This window comes from Prionailurus viverrinus, chromosome A3 (genome assembly GCF_022837055.1).
Source record: "Prionailurus viverrinus isolate Anna chromosome A3, UM_Priviv_1.0, whole genome shotgun sequence".
Classification (NCBI taxonomy): Eukaryota; Metazoa; Chordata; class Mammalia; order Carnivora; family Felidae; genus Prionailurus; species Prionailurus viverrinus.
Genome location: NC_062563.1, coordinates 110,937,324 through 110,957,306, shown reverse-complemented (window position 1 = coordinate 110,957,306; position 19,983 = coordinate 110,937,324). Strand labels below are relative to the sequence as shown.

The window sequence follows — 19,983 nt, the reverse complement described above, 5'->3', positions numbered from 1 at the left end:
AACTTAAAGAAGGTAACTACAGGGGCGCCTGGGTGGCTCAGTCAGTTACGTGTCCAACTTCGGCTCAGGTCATGATCTCGCGGTCTGTGAGTTCGAGCCCTGCGTCGGGCTCTGTGCTGACAGCTCAGAGCCTGGAGCCTGTTTCAGATTCTGTGTCTCCCTCTCTCTGACCCTCCCCTGTTCGTGCTGTGTCTGTCTCTGTTTCAAAAGTAAATAAACGTTAAAAAAAAATAAAAAAATAAAAATAAATTTAAAAAAAGAAGGTAACTATAGAAAACCCTATTTTTCTTCTTACCTGGCAAGCTTTTGCTATTATGTCTGATGGGGTATCTTGTGAAAAGGCTGGTCTTAGAGCAGCTCCCACCTAAAAAAAAAAAAAAAAAAAAAAGAATATGAGCGTTTTGTTTTAAAGATACGTGGTAAACATAAAGCCTCTTGTGTCCTTGGAGATGAAAACACACAAAATACATCATTGTTACTTTCCTTTTTATCACATCTCCCTTATCTCTCTTCTCAGTTACAATAAACTCAAACATACCGTTTTTCTTTTGCTTTCCAGGAGGTTATAATCATTATCAAATCTGTATGAATGCTATACCAAAGAGGCAATTAATCTTGTTTCTTTTTCCTTTGTTTTTGTTTAATAGTAAACAAGATTTTCTGACAAAGTCACAGGCTCCTAGAGATAACAGAAAACTGCTATTCTTTTTTATTCTGTCTATATTTTCCTGAATGTATTTCTTTAAAAAATTTTTTTTTTATTATGTTTATTTATTTTGAAAGAAAGAGAGAGACAGAGTGCGAGTGGGGGAGGGGCAGAGAGAGAGGGAGACACTGAATCTGAAGCAAGGCTCCAGGCTCTGAGCTGTCAGCACAAAGCCTGATGCGGGGCTTGAACCTGTGAGTGTAAGATCATGACCTGAGTCCAAGTTGGACGCCCAACCGACTGAGCCACCCAGGCGCCCCTCCTGAATGTACTTCTAACAGTATTTACCTCATGGGTGAATCTCATATAACTGGATCAACTCCTTTAAATAACTGAGTAATACTAAAAATTCACATAGTCATTTAAAGACCTTAGAAGCCATTTTACCTCAAAAAGAGGTGCTTTCAGAGAAAGATTCTCAAGAAATATTCATTTGTGTACCATTGTTACAGTAATAAGTAAAGGAATATTAGCTTTAGTTTTCAAAAATATTTTTTTTTTTACATTTATTTATTTTTGAGAGAGAGAGTGAGTACGAGCAGGGGAAGGGCAGAGAGAGGGAGACAGGATCTGAAGCATAAACGCAGAGCCCAACATGGGGTTCAAACTCACCAACTGTGAGATTATGACCTGACCTGAAATCAAGAGTCAGCCACTTAACCAACTGAGCCACCTGGGTACCCCATGAACTTTAGTTTTAATAAGCCAACCCAGTCATTGATTTTTAGATATACTAAATTTAATGTGCATGAACTGAACAAGGAATTAGATACATTCAACTCCTAATTTGAGACATCTTCCCTTACACAAGAGTCAGTCACTAAGATATATCAGTAGCCATTTGGAAATGGATTGAGTCACTCTCTGTGACTAAACACACATGGCAACTAATTGCAGTATTGGTGGTACAATCATCAACTAATCACAGAGCTGGTGCTGGGTCCTGTACTGAAGGTGGAAGAGAATATACTATAAAAGAGATTACTGGCTTGACTGATAAAAGTGGAATATGACAGACTATATAGAAGTAATATATCAATGTTGAATTTCCTGAAGTTGAGAACTGTTCTGTGGCTATGTTAGACAATGTTCTTGTCCTTTGGAAATACAGACTGAAGTATTCTAAGATAAAGGTACATGATTTAAATAATTTATCTGTAAATGGTTTAGAAAAAAAAATGTGTGTATAAAGAGAGAGAAATATAAAATCAATGCTAAAGCAAATGAAGCAAAAATAACCATTGGTAAATATGAGTAAAGGGCATAAGACAGTTTTTTGTACTATTCTTATAATTTTTCTGTATGTTTAAAATTATTTCTAAATAAAAAGTCAAAATAAAGCAAAACAGAACAACAAACCTTCATTGGATAGGTTGGGTATTTGGGAGTAAATAGTTGAATATGGATTTTCTATAGCCAGCTGGGCTAGAAGCTATAATTTCCTCACCAGTACTTATGATGGAAAAACAATGGATTAAAAATTATTCGTACTTTTTAATTTTATGTATGTTTGAGTATAGCTTTTAGATAAGGTGTTTTGTATCTGAAGCTAAGATTTTGATCACAGTAAAAAAAAAAAAAATGTGTATTCTTTCCTTGCTAACTTTGTCTTCATATAACCCATCATTACCAGGATTATATCTATTGTGCCTCAGGCGAAGAAAACAAAGTTATAAATCTCAGGAGAAAAAAATATCTCTGTTTAGAACAAAATAAAAATATTTTTGAAGGTATATAATTCTTTCAGTAATATTTTTAACTGCTATTATTAAAAGTTATCCTTCAGCGTACAAAGTTGCCCTTTGTATTTTTAAAAATGCTTATCAAGTCTTGACATATAAAAGTAATGTCAGCAAATCCACAACACTCTTTGAATGTCCTTTTATCTTTTAAATGGCATGGCTAAACATCTAAACACAAGACTGAAAAGCTAGCCTGCGATTTCTATTCTAGTTTTATCATGAATACGCTATCATAACTTAAAAATAGTTTTATCCTATTGTTTCTTCAACTGTGGGCTTCAACTATGCAGCAGACAATGGGAATAAAGACATATAGTTGAAGCTCCAAAGACATTTCTCCAGGGAATCCTCGCCCCCTTACTCACCACACAAAGAATCAATTTTAAGTTTTTAAGTAAACAGAGTATCTCACTCACATTAGCTTGATACTGCTCCAGAATCACTTGGCCTGGAAATTCTGGCTCAGGCACAGATGCAAACTTCTTGATAATGTCTTCAAGTGCTTGGAGCCCAGCCATCCGCAGCTGGTTACTATGATCTGTTGCAGCCATGAAGGCCATGCGAATCAGGTCAGAGAGATGAAGTACCAACAGGTCATCTAAAAATAAAATAGATGGCAAAAAGGAAAATTTCTGCCCAAATAGGTTTAATATGAAATGAAATAAATGTCTTTAAGAAAGCACTTATGGGGGCGCCTGGGTGGCTCAGTCGGTTGGGTAACCGACTTCGACTCAGGTCATGATCTCACAGTCTGTGAGTTCGAGCCCCACATCGGGCTCTGTGCTGACAGCTCGGAGCCTGGAGCCTGTTTCGGATTCTATGTCTCCCCCTCTCTCTACCCCTCCCCTGCTCATTCTGTGTGTCTCTCTGTCTCTCAATAATAAATAAATGTTTAAAAAATTAAAAAATAAATAAAAAATAAAAAAATAAAAAAGCACTTACATTCCATACATTTCACTGTGTTTAAAAATAACAAAGATACACTTTCAAGAAAGCTTATCTATCATAATTTCTCAAGAACATTGGTAAACCTTTTACACAGTATGGTAAAATAGATGACATTATTATGCAATAACATTTGAAGCAAAGTAACTGATTATCCTAACTTTCCCCAAAGGAGTTTATAATTCTTTAGAATGGGGTCGGCAGATTTTTTTTTTCTGTAAAGAACTAGATAGTAAATAGTTTTGGCTTTCCTGGCCATATAATTTCTTTTTATTTTTTTAATCTTTATTTATTTTTGAGAGAGAGACAGAGCGTGAGCAGGGGAGGAAGAGAAAGAGAGGGAGACACAGAATCCGAAGCAGGCTCCAGGCTCCGAGCTGTCAGCACAGAGCCCGACGCGGGGCTCAAACCCACGAAGTGCGAGATCATGACCTGAGCCGAAGTCGTACGCTTAACCTACTGAGCCACCCAAGCACCCCTGGCCATATAATTTCTAACACAACTACTCAACTCTGGTGTTGCAGAATGAAAGTAGTCACAGTCCATGTGTATATAAATGGGTGTGCTGTGTTCCAATAAAACTTCATTTAAAAAAACAGGCTATGGGCTGGATTTAGACTGTAGGCAGTAGTTTCTCAACTTTTACTTTATGGAAAAGACTTTTTTGCAAGGTAAGACGTAGGAAGGAGAAGACTTTTTCCTTTTAGAATAAAGGCTGCTCCAGATCTGCCCAAACAAAGCTTAAATGCAAGTCTCAAAGGATTCAAAAGATAGCAGGTAATTTAACTATATCCCAGAACAAAGTGTAATACTATTTAAAGGAATACAACAAAATCCAGCACTACCACCATAAAATTTGCAATATCTGGCATGTAATAAAAAAATTACCAGGGATGCAAAGAAGCAGGAAAATATATTTCATAACAAGGGAAAAAACTCTCAGTGAATAGAAACAGATTCAGAAATGAAAGGGATGATGAAATTAACAGACAGGCAGCCTAAAACAGGTTTATTATAAACATGTTGCCTATATTCAAGAAAGAAAAGGAAAGCCCGAGCATAATGAAGACAGAAATAAAAGAGAAAACCACAAATGGGACTTGTAAAAATTAAAAAATATATATATTGGAAATGAAAGATAAATTGGATAAGATTATTAGGGATTAGTGCCAAAGAGGAAAAGATTGGTGAACTTAAAGACATAGCAACTAAAATTATCTAAATAATTTATCAAGCTCAAGTACTCTAAAGTTCTTCAGGCTGCTGCAAGACTCTCAAAGTCTTTTTGAAGCAGTGGCAAGTCTGTGTTTCAGCCTGATTCCCAAACAGCTCCTATTTAAACAGATTTTTGCTGTTATTCTTATTGTGAAGGTTGTAAGACAAGTTCTTCTAATTTTTTCCTGTGCCTACCTAAAATTCTTATTTTAGAATCTTAAGTTTAAAAAAGAATATCTATTGGTTTGGGGAAGAGGAACAGAGGAGAGAGAAAAAGAACATTTAGTCAGAAGCCCCCAGTGCTTCCTCACCTCAGGGAAACAAAAACATTCCACCAATGGGGGCGCCTGGGTGGCTCAGTCAGTTGAGCATCCGACTTCGGCTCAGGTCATGATCTCACAGCTCATGAGTTGGAGCCCCGCATCAGGCTCTGTGGTGACAGCTCATAGCCTGGAGCTTACTTCAGATTCTCTCTCTTTCTTTCTCTCTCTCTCTCTCTCTCTCTCTCTGCCCCACCCCTGCTCACACTCTGTCTCTGTGCCTCTCAAGAATGAATAAACATTAAAGAAAAATTAAAAAAAAAAACAAAACATTCCACCAATAAAAATAAGGAATAATGAAATGCTGCCAGAAGTTGGGAGGAAATTTCCAAGGTAGATGGAACTCGCTTAAAATGGGCCTATTCATATTATGCCAACCCAGAAGTAAATTAAAAGGCCCATTACTCCTCTGTTACTCTCTGTCACCTAATTAAAAAGGTCTAGAATGACAGCACTCTCACAACAAAAAAGTAGGCAATAATTCCTAAATGAAAGTGCTATCGCTTCTCTACACAATTCTCTACCTCCAACTTTTCTTAAATCAAGACCTCTTTTTTCCAAATCCTAGGAGATGAACTCCTAAAGCAGGGGAGTGGGAAGGGACATGGGGCAGAAATTCTAAAATGGGGAATTAGGGGACTGTTAGAGGTTTATTATATTCTGGGACTGGTAGTTCTGTGCAATGAAAGCACAGTGCATGCAAAGGGAGATAAGGATGATACAGGAAGAGCCTGGATAGCACATTTATTTGATCTGTAACTTTTCATACACACTGACATTACTGTTCAGGACGGCAGGCAATGGGAACTAGAAAGGATCTTCTTTCAGTCCAGCAGAACAAAGCATGTCAGATACTGAAATCTAGGTTGGAGAGCTGTTATATCAGCTCACCATCCAGCTACCAATGTGAAGCACCCAGTTAACAAAGACAGAGAATATGGGCAATCCACCCACACACAATGTGAGCAAATTCCAAATACGCACTCTACCCTTTCAAGGATATATAAACAAATAAGCCTGTGGAAAAAAAATACACCCAGGCAAAAGAAAGATTATGAAGATTCCGAAAGAACTAATCTCAAAAATAATTTTCTGGGGACACCTGGGTGGCTCAGTCGGTTAAGTGTCCAACTCTTGATTTAGACTCAGATCATCATCTCATGGTTCGTGAGATCAAGCCCCACATCAGGCTCCCTGCTGATCACGAAGAGCCTGCTTGAGATTCTCTCTGCCCCTCCCCCATTCATGTGCGTTCACATGTGCGGACTCTTTCTCTCAAAATAAATAAAATGCACCTAAAAAATAATGTTCTATAAAAATCAGAATAAAATACAGAAAATCACTTGGCATCTCAACAGGATGCACAAAGTCATGGTTGCTATAGAATAAGAACAGAAAATCATAAGGAGCCCAAATGATATGATACGATGAAGGAAGAAGACAAAACAATTAAACGAAAACTAAAAACATAAAAGAATACTTCAGATCCGCTATGGGGGGCAGAAAACAGTAAAACATTATATCCATGACATAAAGGGAAGCCTTGTGAGGATCTCTGAGAATGCAGGGAAAAAGACAGGATACAAATAATGAGAGAAAAAACAATTAAACACAAAGAAAGGAAAGCCAACTTAAGGATCGTCACCTTTCCTTAAATGTAATATGCATACTTCTGTGCCTTTACAAATTCTCTTACTTTCTTTGCTTATAATAAACCAGTGCGGTAGGCGGAATAATGGTGCTCAAATATTTCTACACCCTAATCCCTACAACCACCTGTGAATGTTAAAGGGACTTTGTACATGGAGATTAACCCAAATTTAACAGGTGGGCCCAATCTAATCACATGTGCCTTAAAAGCAGAGCACCTCTTCTGGCTGTAGTCAGAGAGAAGTGTGACAACTAAAGGTGGATCACTGAGACCGCCAATGTTGTTGGCTTCGAAGACAGAGAAAGGGGGCCACCAGTCGAGGAATACAGGCAGCTGACAGAAGCTATGAAGAAAATAGACTCCTCTAGAGCTTCCAGAAAGGGATGCAGCCCTGCTGAGACCTTGATTTTAGGCCAGGGAGACTCATGTTGGACTTTCTGACCTATAGAACTATAGGATAGGGCCACTGAATTTGTGGTCTTTTCTTACAGCAGCAATAGAACACTAATACAATCAGCTTCTTCTACCTGCAAAATCTTTTCTCTGCCTTTAAAATCCAGTTTCAAAATCACCTTTTCTGTGAGATCTTCCCTGGATCTTCAGGAAATGAACACTACTTTTTTTATATTCCCCAAATACTCCATCATACCACTATGGGACATGTAATTGTTTGAGACAAGCCTTTTTGTCTTCTAGACTAGAAATTCTTCAAGGATGTGGACTCTGTTTTCTTTTTCTTTGTATCCCCAATGTGTAGCAAAGAACAGGATTTGGTAAATATTTGATAAATAATGACAGGAATAAAGACACTGTGCTCATGATAATTGTGCTTTCCTGATAACTGTACCTTCAGATTCACATTCTATACATGGAGTACTGTTTTACCTTTTGTTTTTTAATCCATTTGTGAGCTCTAGTAAACTGAAAGGCATTTAGTAACAAAACAAACTGGAAGGCATTTTAATGTACAGACTTCAATACTATTAACATATACAGTTTGTCTTTACATATGTAAGAAAATGACAGGGCAATGAAGAGACAACAAATGACAAGACAGAGTCTATTACTCTCTTACTGCCCTCAGCTTCTCTGATTCTCATTTGTAAAATGAGGATATTGGATGCGATGATTTCTTTGCAAACTCCCTATAATATTGGATCCAGGGAATTATGGGATATAAAAAGGTCATAAAATATAAAAAAGTGACAGGTCTCAGTAACCAACAATTTTCACTTTTTTAAAACTACCTAGCAGCATTTCTGAAATCTGAGAGTTTGAGTTGAATTGAATGATAGCACTCATGAATTCTGACATTCTCCATGGCTGGGGACTGCAAAATTCACTTTGCTTATGCACCTTAAAGCGTTGCTCTGTCTTTTACATTGAAGTGCTAAAACTAGGACAAAGTACAAAGGATATGTAAGTTACTGTCATTATTACCCTGAGGGGACATGATTAAGATACATCTACCTTAAGATAGGTAGACATATACCTTTGAACCACTTTCTTCAACTTATCTTCCAAATACAAAGCAGAAGATGCGTAGTATGTTTAGGGGACAGAAAACAAAGGTAAAAGGCACATGAATGCAAGACATGAAAGGCAGAACCTAAAGCATGTTACCTAGCAGCAAAATAGCTCAAACCTATAGAAGAAGTACTGATTTTAAATTTACTTGTAGGGTTTCGTAGTTTAGCAGAACGTGCCATCGCAAGATCAAAGTGGGCCTGGTCTGCATTCTCACACAAATTGATGATTCGGCACAGGCAATCGGCAGCGAACACCCGAGTGGCCCAGCGAGGTGCCACGAAGGGCTTTGATTTATCTTCTTCGCCTAGTGTGGTGAACATGGTATCATCATCCATTTCATCTTTCTTCTCAGATTCCTCATCTTTTCCACTACTTAAGGGAGTTGCAGTGCTCATATCTATAACACAAAACAGCATATTATGACAAATTTCCATATAGCAAAAATGATGTTATAGAACTTGCATTCATGTTAGAAGATTGCTAATAAAAAAGGACTAAATTCTCATTCCTTTGAAAACAGTAGAATTGGTAAGTTAAAAAAAAAAACAACAATCAGAAACCAAGCAAAGGGTAACATAAAAGCCTTTTACATATTTCACTAGTTTTACATACTATGTTGAACTATGGAGTAACTGGGGGTTTTCATACATGAAAATTTAGTTTGAATTTAGCTGTTTCCCCCAAATCAAAGAAAGCATATTACTTTGTAATGTAATTTAACCTTCAACATTTATATAGGGATTTATAGATTAAAATGTATTAGTATTTTTAAATGCAAGCTCAAATTTAAATCTATGTATCTATATATCTTTTTATGTATCTGTATCCATATATTTACACATACAAATGTATATGAGAGGGAAAATATTCACTATTTTATATATTGAATACATACCACTAGAAGCTGCCAGGACATCTTTACAAAGCATTAGCCAATGCGAAAGTTTTTCTACAGCCAGTGATGACAGCATATGCCCCAAAGTATCGTGAATATCAGAACATAATTTTCTATCTGTCTCCCGGTCTAGCATTCCAAAAAGAAGCCCTTCAAGACCAGTTTCTGTTATATTAACACCTTGGTGCCGGCAATGGATATCACTTCGAGAACTAACTCCAGGTGCAAAAGGACTGACATCTGAAAAGCAAATTTTATAAATGAACTTGTACAGGATTTTGTTGTACACTAGAGGTAACAATTACGTTAAATATCAACGCTTACATGTAAATTCAGGATTACGACAAAACAAGCTAGCTACACATACAATTTATGTTCTCCAGTTTACATACATATCCTTAGGTTTAGAATTTAATCTGACAATAAATCTCATCTTTAAGACTGATTATTCTGAGGTAGTTTAAACAAATCTCCAGGGAATGCTAAATAGATATATATTTCACGTAAAAAAGAAAAAGTGTGGGAAAGAGATATATTTCTAGGTAGATTGAATTTAATGGCCTAAAAAATAATTACTGCTATATTTGTTGGAAGAACAAATTGAAATTCATTCAGTCTTATAATTCAGATTTTTAAAAATCTGGCTTTATAAAGCCAGAACACAAATCATAAATGGATTATATGCTATACGAACACTTAAAAACTGGGAAAGTCCTTTCCAAGAAACATACAATCCAAAAGTAATACTGAATGGCGAGATGGATAAAATAGGTGAAGGGGATTAGGAGGCACAAACTTCAAGCTATAAAGTAAGTCACAGGGATGAAAAGTACAAACAAGGAATACAGTCAACAATATTGTAATAATGTCGTATGATGACAGATGGCGACTACACTTATCATGGTGAGCACTTCATCATGTACAGAATTGTGGATCTCTATGTTGTATCCCTGAAACTAACATAACATTGTATGTTACTTATACTTCAACTAAAAAAGCAGTATTGTTATAAGATAGCAAATGTCTTGCTTTATCTGAAAATCCTTTTGTTCTTATAAACAGCAAAACTTGTACAACAGGTAGCCTTAAGAATGAACACCGTGGGGGTACCCAGGTGGTTCAGTCGGTTAAGCATCCGACTTTGGCTCAGGTCATGATGCCATGGTCTGTGAGTTCAAGCCCTGTGTCAGGCTCTGTGCTCACAGCTCGGAGCCTGGAGCCTGGAGCCTACTTGGGATTGTGTGTGTGTCTCTCTCTCTGACCCTCCCCTGCTCATGCTCTGTCTCTATCTCAAGAATAAATAAACATTAAAAAAAAAAAAAAATAATGAATACTGCGAGCTCCGAAGTCTAAAGTCCTCTGAACCTTGAAGAGAGTGAGACAGATGGATGGAAACTGAAAAGTGACTCTTTTAGTTGAGTCACTCCAAAGACAAATGAGGGGTGTCTGCAGAAAACAGCCACAATGAAAGGAATTCAGACAGTAGGAAAAGTCAAAAGAAAAGGTTCCAAGGAAAGAGAACATTAGTGAGAAATTAGACCACAGAAGCTTAATTTTCACTTAGCAGCAGGTAATATGTTCCCATATCAGGAATTATACTTCTATAACATGAATTTTCATAGCTACATAGCAAACCACTGAATTAAGAGGACATTGATTAACTCATTGAGGATGAATTCCTAAAAGGGGAATTGCTAGGTCAAAGGGTAAGCTGACAAAAAATACTGACAAATCCAAAAAATTTGTATGACTTTACATTTCTTCCTATCTGCAGTGTAAGACATTTGTCTTCTATTCATACCTCTCCCAACGCTAGTTATAATCATTATTTTTAATCTGGTCAGTTTCATAAAAGAAAAATGCTATCTTATTATTGCACTGACTTATAACTTAATTATTATTTAATCACTGGAGGTTGAAAATATTTCCTATGTTGATACTTGTTCTTTGATAAAACATGTTTCTTATGCTCTCATGATTTCTGTAGATGCAAAAGACAGTTAACATAGCAGGCCTGAGAATACTTAGAAAGGCCTGATATTCAGGTTAGCCCTCTGTTAGCATCTGAGAGAACTGGGTTTCAGGAGGGTTCCCACCATTTCCTGGTAAAAGTGGCTCACTATGCCTAACCTGTTTGTACAAACAGTATGGTTTATGCCAAACATCTGCCTGACTTTTGAACATCTGGGCTTTTGAAACATGCTAGGCAGACATATCCTGTCAACCAGTGCCCAATAAAAACCTTGGGGACTGAGTCTCTGAGAAGATTCCCTGGTAGACATTTCGTGTGTGTTGTCAAAACAGATTGTTGGGGAGTCAAGCAGCTCCTGTGTGACTTCATGGGGCAGGGGCGCTTGGAAACCTGAGCCTGGTTTGCTCCAGATTTCACCCCAAGTACCTTTTCCCTCTGCAAATTTTGCTTTGTATCCAGTTGCTGTAATAAACCATAGCCATAAGCACGACTATATGCTAAGTCCTCCTACTGCATCATCAAATGTGGGGTGGTCTTAGGACCCCCAACACACTAAGCTTTTAAGCTTTAAAAATATTAAAACAGGGGCGCCTGGGTGGCTCAGTTGGTTGAGTGTCTGGCTTCAGCCCAGGACATGATCTCGCGGTCCGTGAGTTCAAGCCCTGCGTCGGACTCTATGCTGACAGCTAGGAGCCTGGAGCCTGCTTCTTGTTCTGTGTCTCCCTCTCTCTTCCCCTCCCCTGCTCATGCTCTGCCTCTCTCTCTCTCTCAAAAATAAATAAACATTAAAAAAATTAAAAATATTAAAACATAAATATACACACTTCAATAAATAAAGCAATAAATATATTTTGCAAGTATTTCCCCCTCTTAGTTTGTCTTTCAACTTCAATGATGGTGGCTGAATGTAAACATTCTAAAATTTTGTATCTTGGGCAGCCATGGTGGGTCAAGAGGATCGGTACTGGGGGAGGTTCAGCAGGACTGAGCGAACTGGGAGTATACTGAGGTCATCAGCAGCAGCATCAACAAATTGTGGACTTTCTCAACTCATTTGATACATCTTGTTGTTCAAGACTTGCAACACTAAACTGACAGCCTTTGAACGGAGACTAGAGTACACTGAAGCACGGGTGACAAAAGGTGAGACCTAGCACCGTGCCATGCTGCTGCTGGGAGGCGTACCTGGGAAAGGCCCCAGCAGCCTCCGCTCCTTCCTCTCTCCTTAAAGAGCAAGAGGGCTTATTCTGGTTTTACTTTTTTCCAAAGCGTGGCCTTTGGGCCCTGCCACATATGTTGGTGTGTGATGTGGCCCTGCCACATACGTTGGTGTGTGTGGGAAGAAGTCCAGGGGCACTCTCAGAAACAACATTAGGCATTTTACCTTTTAAGTAACCATTTTGTAGAACTGTTTGTCAATGCATTTGAGGCCGTGCAGAGCCAAACGCCTGGGACTCTTTGTTAAGGTCCTCCCCACCTCCTTTTCTCTCTCTCTCTCTCTCTCTCAGACTTTCCTTATAGCTCCCATTGCCTCTGCATTGGTTCTATAAACAGTCTTTGTCTCCTTTCCACCTTTGGAGGGGAGGGGGGTGGAGTGGAGCGGTGCTGGCTGAGAACACTTATGCCCTGGCAAGGTGGCCACCAGAGAATGTTGTTGGTAACCCACCAGTTTCTTGTCCTTTTGGGGAGGTCAAGGCCAGGCCCCCACTTGGCTTGAAGGGACATTTTCAGAATTTTCTTTCTGTCACTTGGGGTGTCTTTGCCTCTCATATTTCTCTAATAAACTCCTCAATTTTTAAAAAAGATAAAAATAAAAAAATTAAAATAAAATTTTATATCTTATTCAGGAATATTCTGTAATTACTTTTGGTTCTATGTTTTCTCTCTTAAAAGCAATAATGTTTATTGTATAGCTTCTTTCACATTTCTACAATACAGTATATTTGTTAATAGAGCTCCTACACTATGCTAAAATTGAAGATATTTTAGTATCTTGCTTCTTAGTACTCAAGCAACTTCTATGCCTTTGAAAGCTCTAGTAAGTAAAAATTTTTCTCTCACAATAAGGAAATATCTGTCAATTAAGCTCTGAAAAAGTTCCCAAGCAACCAATCCCTAGGGACCAGAAGACCAAGTATGAAATTCAAGTTATACATAAAACCCCCCCAAAAACAGAAAGAATTGAAGAAAGCAAAGATCTACCTTTTGCTACCCAAACATGTACTGACATTTCTTGTTTTATTGGTTACTCTAGCTTTACCTTCTTGAGGAAAAGTTGCATCACTTTTCAAAAGGGACCAAAGCTTTCAGGTACCCCCCAAATAGATCACTGCTCTTTCCAGAAGTCTATCAGTGATACTGAGCAACATCCTTAGAGTTAGTTATCCTTTATATATAGCTAAATCATCCTCAAGGCATGGCACAAGTATCTTGATATTTTTTTTTTTTTAAAGGTTTTTTTTTTTTTTTTTTTTTCCAACGTTTATTTATTTTTGGGACAGAGAGAGACAGAGCATGAATGGGGAAGGGGCAGCGAGAGAGGGAGACACAGAATCAGAAGCAGGCTCCAGGCTCCGAGCCATCAGCCCAGAGCCCGACGCGGGGCTCGAACTCACGGACCGCGAGATCGTGACCTGGCTGAAGTCGGACGCTTAACCGACTGTGCCACCCAGGCGCCCCAGTTATCCTTTATATATAGCTAAATCATCCTCAAGGCATGGCACAAGTATCTTGATATTAAACGCTGTTTAGCTCCAAACCTTAAAAAAGGTAGAAGTGTAAAATTACCAAGAAAACCATACTGGAATTTTTTGGGGCATGTGGGTGGCTCTGTCAGTTAAGCATCTGATTCTTGATTTCAGCTTGGTCATGATCTCAGAGTTGTGGGATCAAGCCCCATGTCGGGCTCAGTGCTGAGCGTGGAGCCTGCTTGGGATTCTCTCTCTTCTCTCTCTGCCCCTCCCCTGCTTATGCTGTCTCTGTCTCTCTCTCTCTCTGTCTCTCTCTCTCTCTCAAAAAAATCAATAAACATTTATGGGGCGCCTGGGTGGCTCAGTCAGTTGAGTGTCTGACTTTGGCTCAAGTTATGATCTCACGGCTTATGGGTTCGAGCCCTGCATCAGCCTCTGCCCTGACAGCTCGGAGCCTGGAGCCTGCTTCAGATTCTATGTCTTCCTCTCTCTCTCTCTGCCCCTCTCCCACTTGCTCTCTCTCTAAAAAATAAATAAAAACATAAAAAATATATAAATAAATAAACATTAAAAAAATCTTTCTAAAAACTACACTGGAGGTGTTTTCTAAGTGATAATGGTTTTATTTTATTTACAAGGACAGGAAGAATGACTATCCTTGAAAGCAAAAATGTTACTTAAAGAGCAATACTCCTGTGAAATGGTTAAGTATTTAAACAAAAAGAATAATGACCGATAAGGTAACTTACTAGTACCACTGTTCTCCTTGTCGCCTGCATTTTTGGCTAGGCTCATGGCATATTCACAGACTTCCGCAGCTTCTCTTTGGGCGAGCTGCCGGAGACAAGCCACGGCTGCGCGTCGAAGCAGCAAATGGGAACTACATAAGTGAACCTGTAAACCATAACATATTAGACAATTTTTTTAAAAACACTGCGATCTCATTTACCTAATGAATATATATTAACACTTTACTTGGGAAGAGGCTCTTCGTTGAACAACATCAGTTGTTAAATATATAGCCAAATAAATGGCCTTTTGGAAAAATAATAATACCAATAAAGCATATAAGGAATATTTTAGTGGCCAAAATAACTGTCCCAAGACCTGGTCACTAAAGACCATACAATATACTTACATAAAAATCCAGATGGATCTCTTGCACATCTTATTTTACACATGGTCCTACTAAATGTTGTCATCCAAAATTTTTAACTGCAGGGGTGCCTGAGTAGCTCAATCGGTTAAGCATCCGACTTCGGCTCAGGTCATGATCTCATGGTTCGTGGGTTCGAGCCCCGCATTGGGCTCTGTGCTGACAGCTCAGAGCCCAGAGCCTATTTCAGATTCTGAGTCTCCCTCTCTCTATGCCCCTCCCCCACTCATGCTCTGTCTCCCTCTGTCTCAAAAATAAATAAACATAAAAAAAATTTAAAAATTGTTAAGTGCATAAAGATTATATGTAGTCAATGAAAAGTTAGCAAGGAATGAAAGCAAAGAAGGGTTGTTTATTAAAATAAAAAAAATCAAGCCAATATTTACACCTGGAAACAATTCCAAAATGGGCCCTTTTGGAAAAGAATTGCTTTTCATCTCAAAAGATCCTGAAAGACATTGAAAGAATCAATGTAGCACACTTTAATACATGAAGTATAAGATACAGCATAACATGATGATTAAGAGCTTGTGCTCTGATTGCTAGACTGGGTTTGAATCTTGGTTGTCATTTACTTCTATGTGACCTTCGACTAGTTACTTAACCTCTCTGTGCCTTGTTTGTCCATATGCAAAATGTGGAGAGTAATTCTTTGCAGGAATATGGTGAAAATAAAATAAGTTAATGCAAGTATTTTGCTTAGAACAATGATTGACATACTTACTCAATACAGATTAGTTGTTATTACCATAAAGCTGATTCACCAAGAAAATATTAAATTAGGTCCCATGAGCTACTTCTTAAGCAAGGAGATAAGAAATGTAAGTAATATATGTTAGTAAAAAATCTCATCCAGAAATAGCGAAAGGGGGAATAATTACATGGAATACACCACCCCTTCACAATGCTAGATAGTATATTTTTATACTACCAATATAGCATTTTTAATTCCAGATATATTTGCATAAAATTCATAGCCCGTGAAACTTATACCAAGTATTTAAAATATATATCTATATCTATCTATATATATACACATATATATGTATATATATATAACTGAGGAGAGAAAACCTGACAGATTTCTTTCAATAAAATGTTTTATTCACTCCATTTCCTTAAAATTAAGACATTCTGGAACTTTCAAATATCCTCTAATTAGAAAGCTTAAGCATGGTCACATGAGATGCGAAGAACAAGTCACTTAGTCTCTCAGAGTTTCTGCCTTTGCATGTGTACATTGGGGACAATACCCACCCTATCTTACATGATTGTGGTAAGAATCAAATGATTAAATATATATAAACAGAACATCATAAAAATTTAATTTAGTTGCAACTAAATAGAATTGTAGCTAACAGGGGTGCCTTGCTGGCTCAGTCTATACACCATGCAACTCTTTATCTTGGGGTCGTGAGTTCAAGCCCCATGTTGGGCACAGAGTTTACGTAAAAAAAATTTTTTTAATATTAAAAAAAAAGAACTGTAGCTAAGAAAATACATTCAACAAATGTTGATTGGGAGAGCTGAAGAGAAAAAAATAGAACACTTTTGTTTTCAAAGTACTTTGAATACTCCATTTTAATGATTCTGAGGCATATATATTTTTTTCCATTTGAACATCTCTAGTATTAGAGATGCAAATTACAATCGATGGTGTCTTACAGTCACTGTAAATCAGGTAAAATAAAGACATATTTGTTTGAATAAATATTTGATAAAAATATGTGGCTTCCTAATGTCCCTCCCTAGCTCCTTAGAGATAATGAGAATCTATAGTGACATCCATCATTATAGTTTCATTTAGCCTCCTCTTGAACTTTATATAAATGGAACTATGTAGTGTGCTCTTATGTCCGACTTCTCAGAAATTTATCTGTGAGATTCATCCAAGTAACTACATTTCAGTTTGTTTTTATTGCTGTATAGTGTTCTGTTGAATATTATATCACTATTTATCCACTGCTCACTGGTAGACATATAGGTCATTTCTGGGTTTTGGCTATTTTGAATAACCAATCAATGAACATTCCTGCACATGTATTTTGGCACACATATGCATGTATCTCTTTCAGCTATTTACTTAAGACTGAAGTTGCTGGGGGCACCTGGATGGCTCAGTTGGTTAAGTGTCTACTTTTTTTTTTTTTTTTAATGTTTATTTTTGAGAGAGAGACAGCACAAGAGAGCACGCACGCATGCATGCATGCATGAGTGGAGGGGCAGAGAGAGGGACAGAGGATCTGAAGCAGGCTCTATGTTGACAGCAGCAAGCCCAATATGGGGCTCGAACTCAAGAACCGTGAGATCAAGACCTGAGCTGAAGTCAGACACTCAACTGACTGAGCCACCCAGGTGCCCCAAGCGTCCTACTCTTGATTTTAGCTCAGGTCATGATCTCACGGTTCCTGAGATTGAGACCGCATCAGGCTCTGCGTAGACAGCACGGAGTCTGCTTGGTATACTCTCTCCCTCTCTCTCTGCCCCTCCCCGCTCACACACTCTTTTTCTCTCAAAATAAATAAGTGTAAAAAAAAAAAAGCCTATAAAAAAAAGAGTGAAGTTTCTGGGTCACAGCATATGCATATATTAAACTAGTTTAGATTATGCCTAATTGTTTTCCAAAGAAACTTTTTTGTCTTATATTTCACAAACTTCAGGAACATTGTGTTGCTTACTCCTACAGTAGACCTCCACCTTTCTATAAAAATGCCTGTTATTTTATACTTTACATCATCTTGCTATCTCTTGTTGCATCCACCGCATATACATCCTGGACAACTGGACGTCCCCTGCTCTGACACTGATGACCTGGGCATTCAGTTCAAGTCTTTTTCTCACTGACATTTCCTACAACTATCCCAGATGACATCAATGCCTATGTGTGGAATACTTCTGTCAGGACGGGAGAATGAGGAACTGTGGTCACCTGGTAGAAAAGCAGTTGCTTGCCAAGAGGGAAATAACAATATTTCAGGGTGGTGGTTGTTCTTTCAAAGACACATTTTGAATAGTTTTAACATCACACAAATTTTAACACTTTTATATCACTTAAAGATTACGATGGTGAAACTCACCTCTCAATACATTTGCTGAAAAAATAAATCACATTTCATTTGTGTGAGGTATTACACATGGTATCACATAATATTGCCATTTCTGATGTCAATGATTGAGTAGGAATAAACACGAAATTTGTAAAAATCTGAACCGATTTCACTAATTTGGATGAACCCACGTGTGGACTAATTTTCAGTGTTGAAAGATCTGGTATGGAGACAGCACAGGGGCTTTTGGCAATGTGGAAACAAGACAACCCCTTGCATGGCCCCTTTTCTCATCGCTACCCTGCCAAGCCACCTCCTTCCAACCAACTAGCTGGAATCTCACTACTTAGCCTCTTGGAAGAGGTTCAGGAAAGTGCTCCAACACACCTTGTAATAAAACCCTTGGTGTTCTGCCAAGGGAATCAGTTTGGAGGCTCATTGCACAGCCTGTGGCTTATTGATAACCTCTACTGAGATAAGGAAACTCATGTTATTACTTTACCAGATCCTCTTAAATGTGCTCTATTTCATAAGGTCAATGCCATAGTATAATTATATTTAAGGAGAAAAAAATGGAGAGAGGAATCAGACAACCTAAAGAATACATGTCTGTGTTTTGTCAGTAACCTACATTTGTCAGTAACCTAAGCTGTATCATGTAACAGAGTCACCTTGTTCAAGAGATGCCATCAATGCCCTCGGAGCTTGGGCATTAAACCATGGTTTTTGGCAGGATGCTACGTATCTTGTTGCAGAATGCAATCAGATATGAACTATTAATCGACTATTTTCTTTGCAGATGTTTTTTGTACACATTTCATGTGCATCTGGTTTCTGCCCTGCAGCACTCTGAGATTCTGGGATGGTCTAGGACGGATTCACATTCCCCTGGTCTATGGTGAAACAAGAGTAAACCTTATTGCGTCCGTTAAATATACCACATCAGATATAACAACTAATATGTTGGCCTTTCAGTCCCTTCACCTCATTCTGGGTAACCTCCTCCCTTTTTCTCAGCAATATCCTCCCATGGTTACATCTGTAGCACCTTTCTTTCTCCTTGTATATCAGCCTCATACGGTCTTTTCCTTCCTCCTTTACTGAAGTGAGAGCTCATAATCTCAGCACTATCTTGTTAGTATCCTTATTTCTTTCATCCTGCTGTCATTTAACTGAACCTGCTTGGCCAAAGTCCAACCATGAATGTACCAAAGCATCTATCTGGCTGCTCAGTGCCTGCGCTCAGTTGATTACAGGTTTTGGAGAAAAATCCTACAAGGTGAACTGCTACCATTACAAATCACACACTGGAGCCAAAAGGGTCACTATTCTCCGCTGAAGCCTTAGTCCTACCACAGAAACTCCTATTTCTCCAGTTAGTTCAATCTCCCACATCCCACTCCTGTCAAATTTCTGGCCCTCTTCTTTTCTCTTTTGTTCATAAAACTTATCTTCCCTTTTACGTGAAAGTAAAAGTCATTGGATGATAACCCCCCAACTTCAAGCCACCAAATCCATAAACTCATCTGTATGTACACTCATCCTCTCCCCCTTTCTTCATGCTGTACCGGGAGAGAGATTCTCTTCCTTGTGCCCTGAGAAGTTTATCCCATTAGAAACCTTGGGTGATTAATTATCTCTCCACTCTCCGTCCCACACCTTAAACTCTCCCACCCTACTGGTTCCATCCCCTCAGCATTTAAACCCTCACATCTCACTACCATAGGAGAAAAAGTCCATCTCCCCCTTGACCTACTATCTTCAGTCCTCTCCTACAAAGTGAACTTCCGGAAAGAAGTTTCTATTCATATCCCACCATTAGCCCAATGTATTTGGACTTCCATTGGTACCACTCTGCAAGATGAGCTCTTGCTAAAGCCATCATGTGACAAAAGTCAAAGGACACATTATAGCTCTCATTCTTATCTCTTAACAATATGTTATAGCAGCCCACTCCTCTAATCCACTTGGCTTCCGTGAACACTACAAACTCTATTTTTCCTTTAATCACTCAGATTGCTTCATATTTTTCCTAATTCTTTTTCTTTCCCTAAATGTTATATGCTGGGTTCCTCATGCAGCACTCTCCCTGGTGATCTTATCTACTTCTGTAT

General features: G+C 38.2%; 1 protein-coding gene across 1 annotated transcript in view; it reads right to left on the bottom strand.

The window, feature by feature from the left end:
• HEATR5B (HEAT repeat containing 5B) overlaps positions 1–19,983 on the bottom strand; it is a 101,129-nt gene that overhangs the window by 33,947 nt on the left and 47,199 nt on the right. The window contains exons 22-26 of the mRNA XM_047852537.1: positions 14,416–14,560; positions 9,005–9,244; positions 8,255–8,506; positions 2,865–3,046; positions 296–364 (exon numbers count right to left, since the gene is read on the bottom strand). Coding sequence (XP_047708493.1) covers positions 296–364; positions 2,865–3,046; positions 8,255–8,506; positions 9,005–9,244; positions 14,416–14,560 — 888 coding nt within the window. The remainder of the gene's footprint in view (positions 1–295; positions 365–2,864; positions 3,047–8,254; positions 8,507–9,004; positions 9,245–14,415; positions 14,561–19,983) is intronic.